The following is a 21,091-nucleotide window of genomic DNA, read 5'->3' as shown; positions in this document are numbered from 1 at the left end:
ATGTCCAGTTATTATTATTATTTTAACAATTTTAATTGTCATTTAGTTATGTGCTCAAACTCTGCAGTTCCCGCTTTCGAAATCGTTATTATTTAAGGTTCCTGATGCTTTGTGTTGAGTGTAATCATGGCTGTTTCATCACTAATTATTCTGTTGGCAGTTTTAATAAACAGTTCAAAACGTGCAATAGATTTTGTGTATGAGTTGTGACAGAAAAAATGATAGATGCTTTCATCAGTGTTGTTCCCAAGTCAGAAATAAAAGGTCACTGTTTGCAAAATTTAAACATATCAATAGGAATGCCTTGTTGTAATGTTAACAGGCAGATGTAAGCAAAGTACATCACAGAAGAAAAACATATAACAGGATGTACATATACACACATTAACACATACAATGCAAACTGCGATAAGTCAACGAATGTGTATTTGTTCAACAGCTCATTTATTTGTCAAAAACAAGAATAAAATTATACACATACACCTTCAGCAATGATGTTTTAATGTGCGCACTTGTTCTTAAATCGCTTCCCTACACTTACCATATTGTTCGAGACCAAAACCTACTATACTTTGTTCAGTAAGGGAGATTTGACAAAAGGGATGTCGTACAGAGTTGCGAGTGGGACCTCTCTGTAGAGGGTAACAAAAACGGGAAAAAAAGACAACTTACAAGTATGTACAAGAATAAAGTTCTTGCAAAGAATACACTTGCAAAAGGTCTATTGTTTTCAGGTAATGGCAGAAATGCACTCAATGCTGGATTGATCTGGGGCCCAACTACACTCTAAATGAACATGATGGGAATTGCACACACTCACTTATTTGAAACAGTTTGAGAACGGCATTCAAATGTTCTGTTTTGAGAGTTAGCTGCTGTGATCATCTTTTGTGTGCTGAATGAACTGAAAAAGTAAGCTGTTATGGGCTCTCAGTGTGTTCTGCATGATCTGTCAATGTTCTAAATGCAGAATGCTTTCAATAGTCTTGCCGACGTTCTTTCCAGAACAGCACAGTGAAAGTCTGCTAAGATCACAATAAATGCTCTATAGTTTACAGTACACTAATTGAGGTCTTTTTAAATCTCTGCCATGAAACAATTTGAGAACACAAAAAAGTAATTTGACCACTTGCAAGTGTACGGTTCAGATTACCAATGATTTGTTTGAAAGAAAAAATATCGTGTGCAGAATTATGGCACACATATTTTGGTAGTCTTACATTTCACCTAATCATTAACAACATAGAGATCCATATTTAGTATGTTTAAGTTATCTTTTATGTTGAAATCATTGTAAATGTTAGGGCAGAAATGATGTCATAAACACACAAGCTACACCAAGATACCTCAAATTGAAGAAGATTAATGAAGCACAGAAACAACAAATTTTAGTTAAAATTTCAATCAAATGTACACTATCAAGAAAACAATCGTAATTGAGTAGAATCAGAACCAGTGGCCTTTTGGAGAGAGTTACTAAGCCCTCTTCCAAGCATAACATTTTTGGCAAAATAAAGTCAAGACAGAAGAAAATAAATGGCATGCATTTACAATGCAACAGGATTTATTGGGGAACTAATTTACCCCAGAGAAGTGAAACAAATACAGATTAAAACAGAGAACAGTTCTTTGAAATTATTTTGATGTACATGATAGCATAGATTAACTGTGTTGTTTGCAATGTTGATCAATGCCACACACAAATTGACCACTTACAGAATTCATGTACATACATATCACAAACTGGGAAGGAGCGTGATTGACAGTTTGAACTGTGCATGGTATTACAAATTACAATGCTATATTTACTCTGTCATTAGAACTCAGTATTAGAAGCAAAACATAAAACAAATGTCATCGATTTCAAGACACGACTGACAACTTTTAAAGCAAAATGATATAAAATGATTTGAAATTGTCAATGAGAAATAAATGATGACATTATTGTAACCTATTAAACAAGAAGAGCAAACGCTCGATCGAGTCACTTTCGCAGTTCTGAATATTATATGAGGCATCAGATGGACAGGAAGAAATTGCTATTCACAACACAATGAGTCACGTTCACATAAAATTTGAGCCCGGTCACTTTTATAGTTTCCGAGAAAAGCCCAACGTTAAGTTGTGTGTTGCCGAACAGAAAAGGCTAGTTATCTCCCTTGTTTTTCTGATAACGTTCGTAAAAGGCTACAGATGTAAATACTTTGATGTAAAGAATAATCCTACAAAGTTTCAATCACATCCGATGAACTTTGTCAAAGATATAAAATGTCTAATTTTTCCTTTGACGCTGACCTGTGACCTTGAAAAAGGTCAAAGGTCAACGAAACCATCGTTAAAGTGTAGAGGTCATTGGAGGTCACGACTAAACAAAATATGAGCCGGATCGCTTTGATAGTTTCCGAGAAAAGTCCAACGTTAAGGTGGTGTCTACGGACGGCCGGCCGGACAGACTAACACTGACCGATTACATAGAGTCACATTTTCTCAAGTGACTCAAAAAGCTTAATTGTTTTCTATTTATCCTCCAGAATTAGCTTCCCATCAATTGAACATGAATAACAACAACAGGCACTTGTATTGTGGAGAGGAAGTCTTATTATAATACCTTACAACCACTCATCTCAAAAGGTTATGAGTGCAGTCACTGGAGGGTAGTCACATGCTTTGTGCGCCCTTCAATTACTGCATGCACTCAAAATATTACATTTCGTTTTCACCAGTATCGCTATAACTACATTAACAGCGATCGTTCAGCGATTACTAACTCACAGTACAAAAGAGGGTTTGAATGGGAGATAATGGGCAATGCAGAACTCTTGAATAGATTAGTGACGATCCAAGTGATCAGGCTTGTGTCAGACTGCTTTGATTAGTCTGAGATAGAACACCTGATTGCATTTTCTGCTCAGCTCTGTTCCGGTCATTGCAGAGGTATCTGGCGTCCAAATATTTAGAGTGTACGTGGCACACTTTTGTCGGTCAACATAAAATGTTTAGTGCGTGAACTTTTTACTCTATGAAATAAGCCAAACACGCATACATTTGTAGTGGATTTGACCAAATTTGTTCATAGTACCGGACCTTGCATAATAACACAAACCAGGCCTCGGTCGAGTCTCAAGTGAAATTCTCCTTTATCCGATACTGACAACGATTTTCAAAACACATACTTGATATTCGTTAGTTTAGCTGCCGAGATTGAACCAGTACACATCTGTCATGGGTGATTTTACATACACACATACTCTTTAGTTTAGCTGCCGAGATTGAACCAGTACCACCCAATGATTGCTTTCTGCTTCTTGCCATTCACACAGTGTCAGTCTGGCTGGTTTACCATCCATTCTTGCGTTACAAAGGGTAAATCCAAAAACAAAGAAACTGCCAGCGTTTTACCACGAAGGGCCATATCAGGGCGGTGCTGCTTTGACATATAACATGCGCCACACGCAAGACAGAAGTCGCAGAACAGGCTTCATGTCTCACCCAGTCACATTATTCTGATTATTCTGACACCGGACCAACCAGTCCTAGCACTAACCCCATAATGCCAGACGACAGGCGGAGCAGGCCACTAGATTGCCAATTTTAAAGTCTTAGGTATGACCCGGCCGGGGTTCGAACCCACGACCTCCCGATCACGGGGCGGACGCCTTACCACTAGGCCAACCGTACCGGTCAGAGCTCAGTGACAAGAAGAAAAAAGAGTTGGTGAAATCAAAGGTGTTCAATGAGCAAAAACATACAGAAGGAAGGCTGTTCTCTTAAAACGTTTTATGTTAATGTAAATCCAATAACAAACGTTCCAACAACCTACCTTTCTTGTTTTTTGATTTTAAAAAGGGTAAGCCTGCCCACAATCAAGTTGCGCATTAGAACAAGCAGGCAGCTTCATGGCTGCAGCAACCCTTACTTCATTAGAATGTTTTCTTTGTAAGTGTCTGATGAGCACACTTTGAAATTGGCCACAATATAGGCAAGGTCGTTTCGGTTTCTTGGAAGAAATGTTTGGCAGTCCGTCTGAGGCAGGTGGCAGTCCATTTGAGGCAGGTGGCAGCTCATCTGAGGCAGGTGGCAGTCCGTTTGAGGCAGGTGGCAGTACATCGTGTTTGTCTGGTATTTCTGAAAAAAACAAAATATGCAAAAAATCCTATTACAAAGTTTTCAAAGATCAAAGCAGCTCTACCCAAGAAAAAAAATGAAAACTGAACAACGCTTCTTGAAGAATAACCATGTGATCATATTAGGCATAACCAAAACCAATATCAACGATTATGAAAAGTGATCGCTTCCTGGAAATAAAAGCCCAGGTTCAGATCTTTATGTTCACAACAAAAAGGAGCATGGTAAAAATTTCAAAATGGGGGAATGTTGCAGCAGCTTAACTGAACATTTAGTAACTTTTGCCTGGTCTTTGCAAGACTGGTGAATAACGTGTTTCACAAATATACAATTTCCCTGGAAACCATGGACTCCCAGCATTTTCCTTAGAAACAAATGAAGCTGCATAAGGCAGAGATGCGTGTGTGTGTGTGTGTGTATGTGTGTGTGTATGTGTGTGTGTGTGTGTGTGTGTTTGTGTGTGTGTGTGTGCATGCATGTGTCAGACATGAGGTGAGGAAGCTTTTGAGACCATGTTGCCAGTTTTGGTGAATGCTATTTTTAATTGCTGTCCAGTGTTGTTTTCAAAATTGATGTTTTTTACATTTAGTCAAATTTTGACTTAATGTTTTAACAAAGATGGGAAAATGTAGAGCATGTACAATTCTGTCCACACGAAACTGTTTTCTTGATAGTACACTAGTTGATTGCAACTGCATATGCAAATGTCCTGAACTATAGTCTATAGACAAGTCTTGCTTCTGGCTCAGGAAAGCTGAATTTTAGGTAAATTGGCAAATCATGAAAGGTTGCAGTCATAAAGTCACTACTTCTCAGTTTCTTTCACGGACTTTTACCTTGGCATGTTTTCTTCCTTTTTGCAGGTGGTGACAGCATTGAGTAGTTGTACATGTAGCTTGAAAAAGGTGTGCCATCAGAATCAGAATCACTCTCCGGATCGTAACTGTAGTCTTCATCCTAAAACAAAATATTCACAGTTAAGTTATAGTGATGTCTCTGGCAAGGCGGAACATGCCATCATGTGAAACTCTTTTTTTTATTTTTTATCTAAACATCACAAATGAAAGCTCAAAACGTATTTGTCAGTAGATCTGGAAATCTGGTCATAGGTCTTTTTGAGTAAAACTAAAAGTACTTGGAGGAAGGAGAAAAAATTATCACATTCACACTATTTGACTTGTAATGCGTGTGTGTTAAAGCCCCAGTCCGTCCCAAATGGTTTACAGAACGATTCAAATCTTTTCATGAAAAAGCAGTTCTAACCTTATCGAACACACTTGCAATAGCATTTAGTGAATAGCATTAAATGACACAGTTTTTTTGTTTAGCTCGAGTAAACCACACACCTGTTTTCGTGGTTAATCTAACCCCTGAGCCATCGTGAACCCATGTGATCTACTTTCCCTTTTTTTCTCACAATTTAGTAGTCAGTCCTTGATTTCAATGCGACTCGCTGTATCTGCCATGGCACGTTATCTAAAACGCAACAAATGGCTGCGAGTCACACGAAGTGAATGGTGTCGGCTGACCGTTCAAAGAAACTGGCGACATGCTGAACATTCGTCTGCTACGAGAAACACGTTTTGCAGGACACGCTTCAGGGCTAGTTTTTAAACTTTAAAATCTTCGAGTTTTACTGATTTTGTCTTAATGCAAAAAGAATTATTTAAGAATATTTGTGTAACAAGCTGTCAATTTATTAGTATAAGTTAGGTCTAGCGCCAAAACGAGCCATCCCATTGTCTGATCAGACAATCCGGCTGGCCACGCAAAAATAAATTCGTTCATAAGTGCTCGCTCTTTTCGGAGGGCACCTACGATGTTCTCAAGTGGTGAGTGTTGAAATGCAAGGGTGTTTGTACTGTGTGTAAAAGCCAGACAGTGTCTGTGATGGTTTACGGGAAGCTGCGTGTGCCTTTAAATTCAACAGGGGACCTAGGTTGATCAAACGTCGTCCTAAAGCTCTAATCATGCAATACTTTCAACTTATTTTCAGTCGCCCTAAGGTTTGGTGCTTCTATTTAAATCTCAAATTGCTTAACTTTGTCATAGAGTGAGACTGCAAGTCGCCCACTCGGCCACTATGGTCCCATTAATAGTCGTGTTCAATGTGCTTTTGACACAGATCATCATAATGGTCCCGACTCTCCTCAATTATGCGCTTATCTTGTGTCTTTTCTGGATTACACAGATACTGAAGTAAAATGCAAAAAATCCTTAAAATGTGACCCTCCACCACGAAATGAGTCACATGTCACCTCGCGCGGTTCTGCACTAGGCTTAATATAAGTCCAGGGAGTGTCTGGTAACAGTTTGTGGGTCACCTTAATCACAGGCTTATAAAGTTAAAAAGTCATCCGGAGAGTCAAATTCAGGAAGTAGGTAACCCGTGAGTTAGTTCAAATCGCGAGGCTTTTCGTACCTGTCATCTCCAGATGAGGCTGGTTTTATCGGTACATCTCCAAATGAGGCTGGTGGTAGCGGTACATCTCCAGATGAGGCTGGTGGTAGCGGTACATCTCCAGATGAGGCTGGTGGTAGCGGTACATCTCCAGATGAGGCTGATGAGAAATAAATCAGGTCATCTTTTTACTGACACAAACTTTGAAAGGAATTCCTGTTCACGAACCGCCTTTTTCTTTGTTGTTGTTTTTACATGATGGAAATTGAGCTTTCCACGCTTTGAACAGATCAATACAACTGATCTCGTTTCGTCACTTCATACGAGACTCGCCACGTCATGTCACAAAAGTAGAAACTCAAGAAGTTTAAGAATTGTAAGGCGGCCTTCTGTCATTTTCAAGGGTACCAATTTGAAGCCAATATTTATTAACCAACATGAACCGTAGCCTACCGTACAGTCTAACAGTGTGAAATGTGAATGAGGGTCGCATCAGCAACTTTAGCCTATTCATTTCACCCTCCGGATGGACGGTCTTATCAGACACTGATTTAGTGATAAACACGTAGTATCGATGCAGGCACACTCATTTTCGCAAACAAGCAGTTGCTTCATAAAATAGGTACTTAACAATTGTGCAGCAAGCTGGTTTTAAAAGTGCATGCATGTTCTGCTGTGCAGTGACTTGAATGAGAAGCATTTAACAAGGGTAAAAGATCAAATACGGTGATGCCACACGCTGAAGAATAACATACCTGTAGTCCTGAGCTGCTGCTGAAGGACAGTAAGGTCGGTGGGAAGCTGGACATTGTTGGGAAAAGTAAGACGAGACACAGACTGCGCTGGCAACATCATTGCTTGAGGTGCCAAGGCAACGGGGTGCCAACCAGCCATCGAGAAAACCAGACTTTGCTGCCTTGTTGTAACCATGCCTGTCAAACAAGTACAATGTATATCACAATGGGCACAAGTCTGTTTTATGTGGGAAAAAGTATAGCCAGTGTTGTTGCCAGCCTAAGAAGACAATAGGTCATTTGGACCTCCCTAAAAAAAAAACAATAAGTCCAAATGTCCTGGCTTTAAAAAAACAATAGGTCCAAATTACCAGGCCGTAGTATTATATTGATGAAATTTCCGCTGTTTGCGCCGTTTTCGATAATTAGGTACACCGGCTGGAACGGGTATTTCCGTAAACGCAGCCTCGAGTGTCAATGACGACAAACACAGAGTCAATGACGACAAACACAGAGTCGGCACCGAGTGCATTTTTCACTCGTAGCAAACATGAGCATTTCGATCGGGGTTTGTTTTCCGACTTTGCAACTCCCATTCCATTCATTGCAGACCTTGTCCGCCTTGTACGAATATGTATCGGTCAGTTGACCACCAAAACGTAAAAACTATCGGTCCATCGACCGGACAAGGCTAGGTCCAATGCGTCAAATCAGAAAGGAATGCGTCACAGACAAAAGACCGAGGCCTGGCAACAACACCGTATAGCATGTTAAATTCTTTACACAAGAAACTTTTTCCTTGATAGTACAATAATTGATTGCAACTCGACTAGGAAATGTCCTGAACTATAGACCAAGTTGTGGTTTCTGGCTCAGGAAAGCTGAATTTTAAGTAAATTGGTCAACCATGAATTGTCGCAGTCAGTGAGTTACTACTTCTCACAGTTTCTTTCATTGACTTTTACCTTGGCAAGTTTTCTTCCTTTGTGCAGGTGGTGACAGCATAGGGTAATCGCAGGAAGAAGGTGTGCTATCAGAATCAAAATCACTCTCCTGACAGTAGTCTTCATCCTAAAACAAAATATTCACAGTTAAGTTAATGTGATGTCTCTTGCAAGGCGGAACATAGAATCATGTGGAACTTTTATTTAAACTAAAACATCACAATTTAAACCCCAAAAGGTATTTGTAAGTAGATCGGAATATCGGGTCAATTTTTGAAAAAGGACTTGGAGAAAGTATGATCACATTCACACCATTTTTGACATATATATATATACATGCGTGTGTGTTAAATCCCACAGGGGAGCTAGGTCGATCGACCAAATGTCATCCTAAAGCTCCTATTGTACAATACTTTCAACGTATTTTCTTTCGCCCTAAGGTTTGGTACTTCCTTTCAAATCTCAAAAAAGTGTTGTTGTCTGATGTTCATGTCGTGTACCAAAAAGAAATAAAAACGTGTATAAAAAAAACCAAAAAAAACTGAAAAAATAAAATTCTCAAAAAAGTAATATGTCATTTTTTTTTAGTAACAACCCAGATCCAATTCGCCAAATGTCGCCCTAACGCTCCCATTATACAATACTTTTGATTAGGGCGACCAAAATTATAACATATATATATATATGCATGTGTGTTAAATCCCACAGGGGAGCTAGGTCGACCAAATGTCATCCTAAAGCTCCTATTGTACAATACTTTCACATATTTTTTTTCGCCCTAAGGTTTGGTGCTTCCTTTCAAATCTAAAAAAAAGTGTTGCTGTCTGATGTTGATGTCGTGTACCAAAAAGAAATAAAAACGTGTATAAAAAAAAAATCTCAAAAAAGTAAAATGTCATTTTAGTAACAACCCAGATCCAATTCACCAAATGTCGCCCTAAAGCTCCCATTATACAATACTTTTGATTAGGGCGACCAAAATTATAACATGTATATATATATTGTGTTAAATCCTACAGGGGAGTTAGGTCAACCAAATGTCCTAAAGGTAAAGCTCCAATTGTACAATACTTTCAACTTATATTCTGTCGCCCTAAAGGTTTGGTGATTCTTTTAAAATCTCAAATTTCATGTTACTGACAACCCAGATCCCATTCCCTATCAAGCAGACATACAAGCTTATGTCGACACATGCTTCCAGACAAATTTGCAATAACAATAGAATCATTTCCCATAATACCATGGCAGCTTAGCACACCTGCCTTTCGTTGAGTCTCCACAATCATCATTTTGATTATTCTGAGACTATGATGCATGCTGGGTGTGTTTCTGCGGGTTGCATTGACCCGAGCTGGACATTGGCGTCAGGATCAAGTCCAAGCTTGATTTTGAGTGCATGTACTCAGAATACTGAATAGACCTCAGTTTAAAATCTCATCCCAAAGAGTAGTGAGACACCGCCCTTCATGAGGGGTCAACCGTCAAGTTAACAGCAGTGTACAACTCAGACAGTCACTTATCCAAGTACTTGCCTAGGCTCGGCATTGCTTAACTTTGTCATTGAGTGAGACTGCAAGCCGCCCACTCCGCCACTATGGTCCAATAAATATTCGTGTTAAAATAAATGTGATGCTTTTGAGACAGATCATCATAATGGTCCTGACTTGCCTCAATTATGTGCTTATCTTGTGTGTTTTTCTGGATTACACAGGTACTGTAGTTAATGTCCAACTATCCTAAAAGCTCCAATTGTACAATACTTTCAACGTATTTTCTTTCGCCCTAAAGTTTGGTGCTTCCTTTCAAATCTCAAAAAAGTGTTGCTGTCTGATGTTGATGTCATGTACCAAAAAGAAATAAAAACGTGTATAAAAAAAAAAAAAACTCTGAAAAAAAATGAAAAAAAAATGAAAAAAAAAGTAAAATGTCATTTTAGTAACAACCCAGATCCAATTCGCCAAATGTCGCCCTAAAGCTCCCATTATACAATACTTTTGATTAGGGCGACCAAAATTATAACATATGATATTGTGTTAAATCCTACAGGGGAGTTAGGTCAACCAAATGTCGTCCTAAAGGTAACTTAGCTCCAATTGTACAATACTTTCAACTTATATTTTGTCGCCCTAAGGTTTGGTGATTCTTTTAAAATCTCAAATTTCATTTTACTGACAACCCAGATCCCATTCCCTATCAAGCAGACATACAAGCTTATGTCGACACATGCTTCCAGACAAATTTGCAATAACAATAGAATCATTTCCCAAAGCACACCTGCCTTTCGTTGAGTCTCCACAATCATCATTTTGATTATTCTGAGACTATGATGCATGCTGGGTGTGTTTCTGCGGGTTGCATTGACCCGAGTTGGACATTGGCGTCAGGATCAAGTCCAAGCTTGATTTTGAGTGCATATATGTACTCAGAATACTGAATAGACCTCAGTTTAAAATCTCATCCCAAAGAGTAGTGAGACACCGCCCTCCATGAGGGGTCAACCGTTAAGTTAACAGCAGTGTACAACTCAGACAGTCACTTATCCAAGTACTTGCCTAGGCTCGGCATTGCTTAACTTTGTCATTGAGTGAGACTGCAAGCCGCCCACTCTGCCACTATGGTCCAATAAATATTCGTGTTAAAATAAATGTGATGCTTTTGACACAGATCATCATAATGGTCCTGACTTGCCTCAATTATGTGCTTATCTTGTGTGTTTTTCTGGATTACACAGGTACTGTAGTTAATGTCCAACTATCCTAAAAATTAACAGTTTCTTGGTAGTGAATGCGAGTACGTGTAAGAATGTTGTGACTTTTACATACTTTCTTTTTATTCTAAATTCAACCAATCTATATATGTACGTGTGTGTGTGTTAAAGCCAAATATTGCCCTAAAGCTCCCATTATACAAAACATTCCACTTAGGCATAGGGCGACCGACAAGTATGGGTTATATGAAGTCTTATATCGCGCGCGTATCTCCAGACTCGGACTCAAGGCGCCGTGTGAGATGGATTTTTTTTACACAATACATCACGCATTCACATCGACCAGCAGATCGCAGCCATTTCGGCGCATATCCTACTGTTCACGGCCTATTATTCAAAGTCACACGGGTATTTTGGTGGACATTTTTTTAATCTATGGCTATACAATTTTGCCAGGAAAGACCCTTTTGTCAATCGTGGGATCTTTAACGTGCACACCCCAATGTAGTGTACACGAAGGGACCTCGGTTTTTCGTCTCATCCGAAAGACTAGCACTTGAACCCACCACCTAGGTTAGGAAAGGGGGGGAGAAAATTGCTAACGCCCTGACACAGGGTCGAACTCACTTCCGAGCGCAAGTGCGTTACCACTCGGCCACCCATTGGTGCCTTTTCTCCAATTTCATTAGACTGACAACATCGACCTAGACGTGGCTAAATCCCATTTCCTGGAAAGTTTAAAAAATAAAAGCGGTCAATTTTCGTCCTGATATGGTTCTGCGTAGTCGGCTGGACGTTAAGCAACAAATAAACAAACAAAAACGGTCAATTTCATAATGGAGGTAACCCGTGAGTAAGTTCAAAATCACAATGCTTTTCGTACCTGTTCATCTCCAAATGAGGCTGGTGGTATCGGTACATTTCCAGATGAGGCTTTTGGTAGCGGTACATCTCCAGATGAGGCTGGTGGTATCAGTACATCTCCAGATAAGGCTGGTGGTATCGGTACATTTCCAGATGAGGCTGGTGGTATCGGTACATTTCCAGATAAGACTGGTGATAGCGGTACATCTCCAGATGAGGCTGATGATAGCGGTACATCTCCAGATGAGGCTGGTGATAGCGGTACATCTCCAGATGAGGCTGGTGGTATCGGTACATTTTCAGATAAGGCTGGTGATAGCGGTACATCTCCAGATGAGGTTGGTGGTATCAGTACATCTCCAGATAAGGCTGGTGATAGCGGTACATCTCCAGATGAGGCTGGTGATACTGGTACATGTCCAGATAAGACTGGTGAAACTGGTACATATCCAGATAAGGCTGGTGATACTGGTAAATCTCCAGATGAGGCTGGTGATGGCGGTACATCTCCAGATGAGGCTGGTGATACTGGTACATCTCCAGATAAGGCTTGTGATACTAGTACATCTCCAGACGAGGCTGGCAATACTTGTACATCTCCAGATGAGGCTGGCAATACTGGTACATCTCCAGATGAGGCCTGAGGTACCAGTACATCTCCAGATGAGGCTGATAAAAAACAAATCATATCTTTTAACTGATAGAAGCATGTGTTGCATATATATATATATATATATATTGTAATACAGACCTGGGGACCTCAATTTTGCCATGGAGTTTAACAAAAAAAAAGCTACGTGCATTTTCAGAAAAATGAGAGTACTCCACATAACTTTTAATCATTCATTTCAAACATGCTGCACACACCGTCATTGATAAAAAAAAAAGATGGAAATCTTTGTTGATTTTTTCTTTAAGAGAAGACCTAATGTCATTAGACATCTGTTTCATCATTGCTGTAGCCTTCTTGCAGCCTGAACACTTAGACTTCTGCGCGATGTTTAAGACAGGAAACACACTTTTGACAGCTTGTAAAATCACATCTGCTGTGCTCAATGACAAATTCATTTTCACTATCAGCTCGGATAACATCGCTTTGGCATGTACTGCACCCTGTTCCTCGGGTAGATCTTTTGCAAAAGACAAAGTCTGTGATGCTCCTCATGCTGGCAGCGGCTTTTCTTGGTGTTGTCAATTTCAGGATCCCTATGAGTCTAGCTTTGACATGCAGTGTCTATCGATGTCAAACTTGGAAAACATACGTTGAAAGGAATTCCTGTTCCCGAACAGCCTTTTTCTTTGCTCCTGCTGAGGATCCACCTCTTTGTTGTTGTTTTTGCATGATAAAAATTGAGCTTTCCACGCTTTGAGCTGATCAACGCAACTGATCTCGTTTAGTCACTTCATACGAGATTCAAAATGGCCATAGTAACAGGTTGTTTTTTTACACTAACTGAGTGAACCGAAAGTAGAAACGCAAGAAGTCTAGGAATTATTTCTCTTTTTTTCCACAGACCGTATCAATCGTAATTTAGAAAATCAAGAGTACAAAATATGGCAAAATCTTACGGGTTCCCTTTTCTGTACTATAAATAGCAATAAAATGATCACAAGATCAAGAAGGGGCATTTACAGGCTTCATGGCCTATCTAATACTAATGTACATTTGAAACTTAGTCAGGTATAGATTACATTCAAAAAGCAGAGGGGTGGACTTTTTCTTGGGTTCCTACCATTGTAAGTTTTTGTTAAAACTTTAAACAATTAAAGTAAAGGTTAATGTATTGGCAAAACAAAGACGAGAACCGAAAAATGCCACACTATGAAAATAAGTATGATAAAATGAAGTCGCAGTAACACTAAGCTTTTAGTTTTATGGGAAAAGTATATATTTCACGACGTTACAAAAACATATTGAACGGAATTGCCACCACCAAGGAATATGATAGCCATGCCTTCAACCCTATTCAACGAAGAGGAAATCTGTATCTGTCAAGTCAATGCTGGTGTCTTGATTACCGCTTTACTGCTTTAAAGAAATGTGCCAACCTTGTGTTTTTTCTTCTGTGACTCGACGGCCTCCAGCTCCTCTTGCAGTACCACAACTCGTTTGGACAGCTGCTAGTTGCGGAATGACAGACTGTCGACCTCCTGCTGGTACTTTCTGTTCCATTGTTCCTTCTCTTTCAGGTGCTCCTATACAACAGGCACAAGAACCAATTGTATTTATGGTCAGTTGACAAAGCCATCTACTTTCAGTACATTTGACACTTTTCAACAATTTAGTCTTATGGTATGAATATTCTTCAAATGGCAAACAATTTTCTAATTACATTCAAAGTTATTCTTATAATTATCATATGTTAAAAGGCTTTTCTGGTTAATGTTAATTGTAATTCAATCAAGTTTGCGTTTTAATGAAACAGATCCTGTGATTGGTCAGAATGCCCCAACTCATTAAAAATTACCGGTCATTAAATAGAGCTTAAACAATGACCACGAGTTGATTAGTGGAAAATAAACCACGAGTGGGTATTTGCAGCCTCTTGGTAATTCACGAGTGTGCGGAGCAGGTTGTTAATGAATTTTTTAGCTAGTGGCTATCGACAATTAGTCACCGGTAATTTGTAATGAGTTGGGACATTCTGACCAATCACAGGATCTGTTTCATTAAAAAGCAAACTTGATTGTATTACAATTGTCGATAACCACTCGCTAAAAAATCCATTAACAACCTGCTGGCGAGGCGTATTGATACAGCCTCAACTAGTCTCGGTTAGCTTTGAGGGTCATTTTACAAGTAGGAAATATGAAGGCCAACGAAATACCGAGACCATAAGGTATGCGAAGTGATGACGTTGAGTACGTGACGTAAGTTAATGCATGAATTCTTCCGGACTACGTCAGTCAATTCCAAAGATCGCTTTTGTGATGAAAAGAATTTGTTTTAGAGTTTGCTGTCCAGAAAACCGTCAAAAAAGAAGGGAAAATGTGTGTGAAAGAAAACAAAACAGGAGCAGAGTGATACGATAGGAATACAGAGACATTTCTTGGGACTTGACCCTTGCAGGTAGGTGGACTGAAAGTAGTGTGTGAACAGAACAGAACCAATTCTGTCTGTTTACAACCGCATGAAAGCAGGAAAGAGATTGTCGTCAGATTCAATTACAATAACATTAACATGCTTCCATTTGAAACTTCTCGGTCTTCATCGTGGATTGACGCCCTCCCAAAGTCTAAAGTAATTGAAGCCCTCCGTCGCTTCGCTCCGTCGGGCTTCAATTAGCTTTTGTCGGGCGTCAATCCCCGATGAAGACTTTGAAGTTTCAAATGGAAGCATGTTAATCACTTAATGTGTAACTGAACAGGTGGGGGCCTCATCAGATCAAAAAGCTGTGTCTGGCAAGAACCGTAGTGAAGGCATTACATCCGCATCAAAGCGACGAAGGAAAGTGTCCATTCTAGCTCTGCCCTCTAAAGTCAAACAGCAGTAAGTCCACTCATAATAAAGCCAAAATGAAGTATTGCCAGTCATAATTATGATAATATGACTGGCAATACTTCATTTTGGCTTTGATTTTTGTTTGTTTGTTTGCTTAACGCCCAGCCGACCACGAAGGGCCATATCAGGGCGGTGCTGCTTTGACATATAACGTGCGCCACACACAAGACAGAAGTTGCAGCACAGGCTTCATGTCTCACCCAGTCACATTATTCTGACACCGGACCAACCAGGCCTAGCACTAACCCCATAATGCCAGACGCCAGGCGGAGCAGCCACTAGATTGCCAATTTTAAAGTCTTAGGTATGACCCGGCCGAGGTTCGAACCCACGACCTCCCGATCACGGGGCAGACGCCTTACCACTAGGCCAACCGTGCCGGTTTTTGGCTTTGAAGGGCAGGCTAAAGGTAGTCACTTTGATTAACTGGAAATAATTCATGCAAGTTTTTGTCTTAGCTTTTCTTACCTGAATTATTGCGTAAAGCCATGAGGACCACTCATCCTCCTACCTCTGGTGTAATGAGGGTAGTAGTCCATTTTTGCCGCAAGTATCTGGATAAAAAAAAGCATACACAATAAAATATTTTGTGTTGCCTCAACGTGCATGTCCACCCCCCCCCCCCTCCCCCATGTGACCATCTTATCAAGTTGCAGATATTGCTAGTGGTCAGTGTGTTCCCAACACAAATGTGACAAAGGGGTGCTGGTTTTTGTTTTATTAGGTTGAACTTGAAGAATTTTGTAGTAATGAATGTTTTTGTTCACATCAATTTTGACTCGGTTTAAAGACTTTCATCTGGAATGTTCATAGATCAACCCATAAAAGTTTATCAAATTCCCTTACCAATAAATACACTTTAATTTTCCATGACCAGTGGCTGAACTTCTGTAACACTGACATTCAATTACAATAACATTAACATGCTTCCATTTGAAACTTCTCGGTCTTCATCGTGGATTGACGCCCTCCCAAAGTCTATAGTAATTGAAGCCCTCCGTCGCTTCGCTCTGTCGGGCTTCAATTAGCTTTTGTCGGGCGTCAATCCCCGATGAAGACTTCGAAGTTTCAAATGGAAGCATGTTAATCACTTAATGTGTAACTGAACAGGTGGGGGCCTCATCAGATCAAAAAGCTGTGTCTGGCAAGAACCGTAGTGAAGGCATTACATCCGCATCAAAGCGACGAAGGAAAGTGTCCATTCTAGCTCTGCCCTCTAAAGTCAAACAGCAGTAAGTCCACTCATAATAAAGCCAAAATGAAGTATTGCCAGTCATAATTATGATAATATGACTGGCAATACTTCATTTTGGCTTTGATTTTTGTTTGTTTGTTTGCTTAACGCCCAGCCGACCACGAAGGGCCATATCAAGGCGGTGCTGCTTTGACATATAACGTGCGCCACACACAAGACAGAAGTCGCAGCACAGGCTTCATGTCTCACCCTGTCACATTATTCTGACACCGGACCAACCAGGCTTAGCACTAACCCCATAATGCCAGATGCCAGGCGGAGCAGCCACTAGATTGCCAATTTTAAAGTCTTAGGTATGACCCGGCCGGGGTTCGAACCCACGACCTCCCGATCACGGGGCGGACGCCTTACCACTAGGCCAACCGTGCCGGTTTTTGGCTTTGAAGGGCAGGCTAAAGGTAGTCACTTTGATTAACTGGAAATAATTCATGCAAGTTTTTGTCTTAGCTTTTCTTACCTGAATTATTGCGTAAAGCCATGAGGACCACTCATCCTCCTACCTCTGGTGTAATGAGGGTAGTAGTCCATTTTTGCCGCAAGTATCTGGATAAAAAAAAGCATACACAACAAAATATTTTGTGTTGCCTCAACGTGCATGTCCACCCCCCCCACCCCCCCCCATGTGACCATCTTATCAAGTTGCAGATATTGCTAGTGGTCAGTGTGTTCCCAACACAAATGTGACAAAGGGGTGCTGGTTTTTGTTTTATTAGGTTGAACTTGAAGAATTTTGTAGTAATGAATGTTTTTGTTCACATCAATTTTGACTCGGTTTAAAGACTTTCATCTGGAATGTTCATAGATCAACCCATAAAAGTTTATCAAATTCCCTTACCAATAAATACACTTTAATTTTCCATGACCAGTGGCTGAACTTCTGTAACACTGACATTCAATTACAATAACATTAACATGCTTCCATTTGAAACTTCTCGGTCTTCATCGTGGATTGACGCCCTCCCAAAGTCTAAAGTAATTGAAGCCCTCCGTCGCTTCGCTCCGTCGGGCTTCAATTAGCTTTTGTCGGGCGTCAATCCCCGATGAAGACTTCGAAGTTTCAAATGGAAGCATGTTAATCACTTAATGTGTAACTGAACAGGTGGGGGCCTCATCAGATCAAAAAGCTGTGTCTGGCAAGAACCGTAGTGAAGGCATTACATCCGCATCAAAGCGACGAAGGAAAGTGTCCATTCTAGCTCTGCCCTCTAAAGTCAAACAGCAGTAAGTCCACTCATAATAAAGCCAAAATGAAGTATTGCCAGTCATAATTATGATAATATGACTGGCAATACTTCATTTTGGCTTTGATTTTTGTTTGTTTGTTTGCTTAACGCCCAGCCGACCACGAAGGGCCATATCAGGGCGGTGCTGCTTTGACATATAACGTGCGCCACACACAAGACAGAAGTTGCAGCACAGGCTTCATGTCTCACCCAGTCACATTATTCTGACACCGGACCAACCAGGCCTAGCACTAACCCCATAATGCCAGACGCCAGGCGGAGCAGCCACTAGATTGCCAATTTTAAAGTCTTAGGTATGACCCGGCCGGGGTTCGAACCCACGACCTCCCGATCACGGGGCGGACGCCTTACCACTAGGCCAACCGTGCCGGTTTTTGGCTTTGAAGGGCAGGCTAAAGGTAGTCACTTTGATTAACTGGAAATAATTCATGCAAGTTTTTGTCTTAGCTTTTCTTACCTGAATTATTGCGTAAAGCCATGAGGACCACTCATCCTCCTACCTCTGGTGTAATGAGGGTAGTAGTCCATTTTTGCCGCAAGTATCTGGATAAAAAAAGCATACACAAAAAAATATTTTGTGTTGCCTCAACGTGCATGTCCACCCCCCCCCCCCCCCCCATGTGACCATCTTATCAAGTTGCAGATATTGCTAGTGGTCAGTGTGTTCCCAACACAAATGTGACAAAGGGGTGCTGGTTTTTGTTTTATTAGGTTGAACTTGAAGAATTTTGTAGTAATGAATGTTTTTGTTCACATCAATTTTGACTCGGTTTAAAGACTTTCATCTGGAATGTTCATAGATCAACCCATAAAAGTTTATCAAATTCCCTTACCAATAAATACACTTTAATTTTCCATGACCAGTGGCTGAACTTCTGTAACACTGACATTCAATTACAATAACATTAACATGCTTCCATTTGAAACTTCTCGGTCTTCATCGTGGATTGACGCCCTCCCAAAGTCTAAAGTAATTGAAGCCCTCCGTCGCTTCGCTCCGTCGGGCTTCAATTAGCTTTTGTCGGGCGTCAATCCCCGATGAAGACTTCGAAGTTTCAAATGGAAGCATGTTAATCACTTAATGTGTAATTGAACAGGTGGGGGCCTCATCAGATCAAAAAGCTGTGTCTGGCAAGAACCGTAGTGAAGGCATTACATCCGCATCAAAGCGACGAAGGAAAGTGTCCATTCTAGCTCTGCCCTCCAAAGTCAAACAGCAGTAAGTCCACTCATAATAAAGCCAAAATGAAGTATTGCCAGTCATAATTATGATAATATGACTGGCAATACTTCATTTTGGCTCTGAAGGGCAGGCTAAAGGTTAAGGTAGTCACTTTGATTAACTGGAAATAATTCATGCAAGTTTTTGTCTTAGCTTTTCTTACCTGAATTATTGCGTAAAGCCATGAGGACCACACATCCTCCTACCTCTGGTGTAATGAGGGTAGTAGTCCATTTTTGCCGCAAGTATCTGGATAAAAAAAATCATACACAATAAAATATTTTGCAGGGTTCCACATCACGTAAAATTGGAGGTATTATACCCTCTGACCCCCCCAAATCACGTACGAGACGCTCTTTGAAAGGGTGTCGGTAAGTAACAATTATTTTGCCAAGAGGTATAATAACGTACGACTTGAAGGGAAAAAGGGTATGACTTTGATCGTTTTACAAACGGTACGACTGGTTATGCGACGCTCGAGGTTTTTTTGGGTTTTTTTTTTCGCGGGAGACTAATTTTGGAAAGCTTCACCGGCGATCTCGACACGTGTTTTACTGTCTCCGGGAAGTCGGCGCTGTCAGCGTGACCAGAGTTACTTCCCCTCCGCTATTTTCGGTTCTGTTGGTTCCGCGAAGACCGCGAGCGTGCAAGTTTGCAGACGATCAGTTTTGTCACTGACTTTGTGTTTGAAAAGGCCACGACCAAGAAAGCCTGTTGCAGTTGATCCAAAACAACGAACTTTGACGTTTGCATTTTTGCGATACCTGATTTTAGCATTTTTGGTGACATTCTCTTGACCATTCCAATCACTTCTGTACCCTGTGAGAGAGGCTTTAGTCAACAGAACCGGGGGAAGTCAAAGCTAAGGAACCGACTCTCAGTGGAGAGACTGGCCTAACAAAATGATGATTAAACACGTAGGCACTGACCTAAAGCGTGACATCACTGGAAGGGCGGCATTGCAAGTGCACGGAGCCATGAGGAAAACTAAGGAAATCTGTTGACAGTGGCTGTGACTTGCAAAACAAAACACCAAGACTTCACCCAAAGACTGAGTTACAGAGTAATAATTATTAGAGCCATACAGTTGCAACGCCCTTTCAATGATGCCACGCTTTAGTGTGTTGAAACTTAGATTGAACTGTTGTTGTGGAGAGACACAGTCACAAGTGTGTTGCAGATGTGAATTTCAACAGGCACTTGATAGGTGTGTTGTTAATTTGTAACCAACAACTGAACAGGCAAATAATTTCAAACTTATTGATACTCATAATAATATTCTTGTTGTTGTGGAACTGAACTGACTTTTCATAGCATTACCCTGAATTTTGGGGGAAAATAACTGTGGCACTGCACTGGTAAACTCATAATTGTCAGTTGGTGGCTGGGTTCTGGGTTATTAATAAAAGTTTACTGTTCAGAATTTCAAGCCAGTTTACTTGTTCGTTTTGTGAAAGCTCTCAGCCTCTGACTAGTGTTTTGATACCCCGGTAATTGCTGTAAATGTTTAAGTGTTATCATAGACCTGTATTAGATAAATGGTGTTATTCACTTATTGTAATGCTACAAGCAAGAATTTACACATATGACATTTCCCAATGGTCATAAATTATTTCCTTTATTCAAAGCACTCTCAAATTGACAATGCAATCTGCACACATTGACATCATGCATATATATATGCAAGAACCTGGTAAAACAGCAAAGCAATACACAGAGTCGCCGACAACATGCCATACCCTTTGATCAATCAGGAAAGGGTATGAAAACCCTTTACTTTTATGGTGAAAGGGTATGAATACCCTTGACCTCAGAGCCTGTGTGGAACCCTGATTTTGTGTTGCCTCAACGTGCATGTCCACCCCCCCCCCCCCATGTGACCATCTTATCAAGTTGCAGATATTGCTAGTGGTCAGTGTGTTCCCAACACAAATGTGACAAAGGGGTGCTGGTTTTTGTTTTATTCGGTTGAACTTGAAGAATTTTGTAGTAATGAATGTTTTTGTTCACATCAATTTTGACTCGGTTTAAAGACTTTCATCTGGAATGTTCATAGATCAACCCATAAAAGTTTATCAAATTCCCTTACCAAT

General features: G+C 40.5%; 2 protein-coding genes across 2 annotated transcripts in view; one reads left to right on the top strand and one right to left on the bottom strand.

Annotated features, from left to right (window-relative positions):
* LOC138973718 (uncharacterized) overlaps positions 1-21,091 on the top strand; it is a 327,086-nt gene that overhangs the window by 301,146 nt on the left and 4,849 nt on the right. The window lies entirely within an intron of this gene.
* LOC138973716 (uncharacterized) lies at positions 426-15,846 on the bottom strand. Its single transcript, XM_070346444.1, has 8 exons — positions 15,746-15,846; positions 13,825-13,971; positions 11,795-12,444; positions 8,226-8,331; positions 7,282-7,458; positions 6,548-6,686; positions 4,962-5,082; positions 426-4,125 (listed from the first exon to the last, which is right to left on the bottom strand). The coding sequence occupies exons 1-8, from the start codon at positions 15,765-15,767 to the stop codon at positions 3,913-3,915; spliced, it is 1,575 nt and encodes a 524-aa protein (XP_070202545.1). The 5' UTR covers positions 15,768-15,846; the 3' UTR covers positions 426-3,912.

Source organism: Littorina saxatilis, linkage group LG8 (genome assembly GCF_037325665.1).
Source record: "Littorina saxatilis isolate snail1 linkage group LG8, US_GU_Lsax_2.0, whole genome shotgun sequence".
In the NCBI taxonomy this organism is placed as follows: Eukaryota; Metazoa; Mollusca; class Gastropoda; order Littorinimorpha; family Littorinidae; genus Littorina; species Littorina saxatilis.
This window is presented reverse-complemented; position numbering and strand designations above follow the sequence as displayed.

What these genes read in the sequence shown, in the direction of transcription:
- LOC138973716 (XM_070346444.1), bottom strand. Translation starts at nt 15,767, where the DNA reads ATGGCTTTACGCAATAATTCAG. An exon ending in GGCTTTACGCAATAATTCAG is followed by an intron (nt 13,972 to 15,745) that starts GTAAGAAAAGCT and finishes CCTGTTGTATAG; the next exon opens with GAGCACCTGAAAGAGAAGGA. An exon ending in AAGGAAGAAAACATGCCAAG is followed by an intron (nt 4,126 to 4,961) that starts GTAAAAGTCCGT and finishes TGTTTTTTTCAG; the next exon opens with AAATACCAGACAAACACGAT.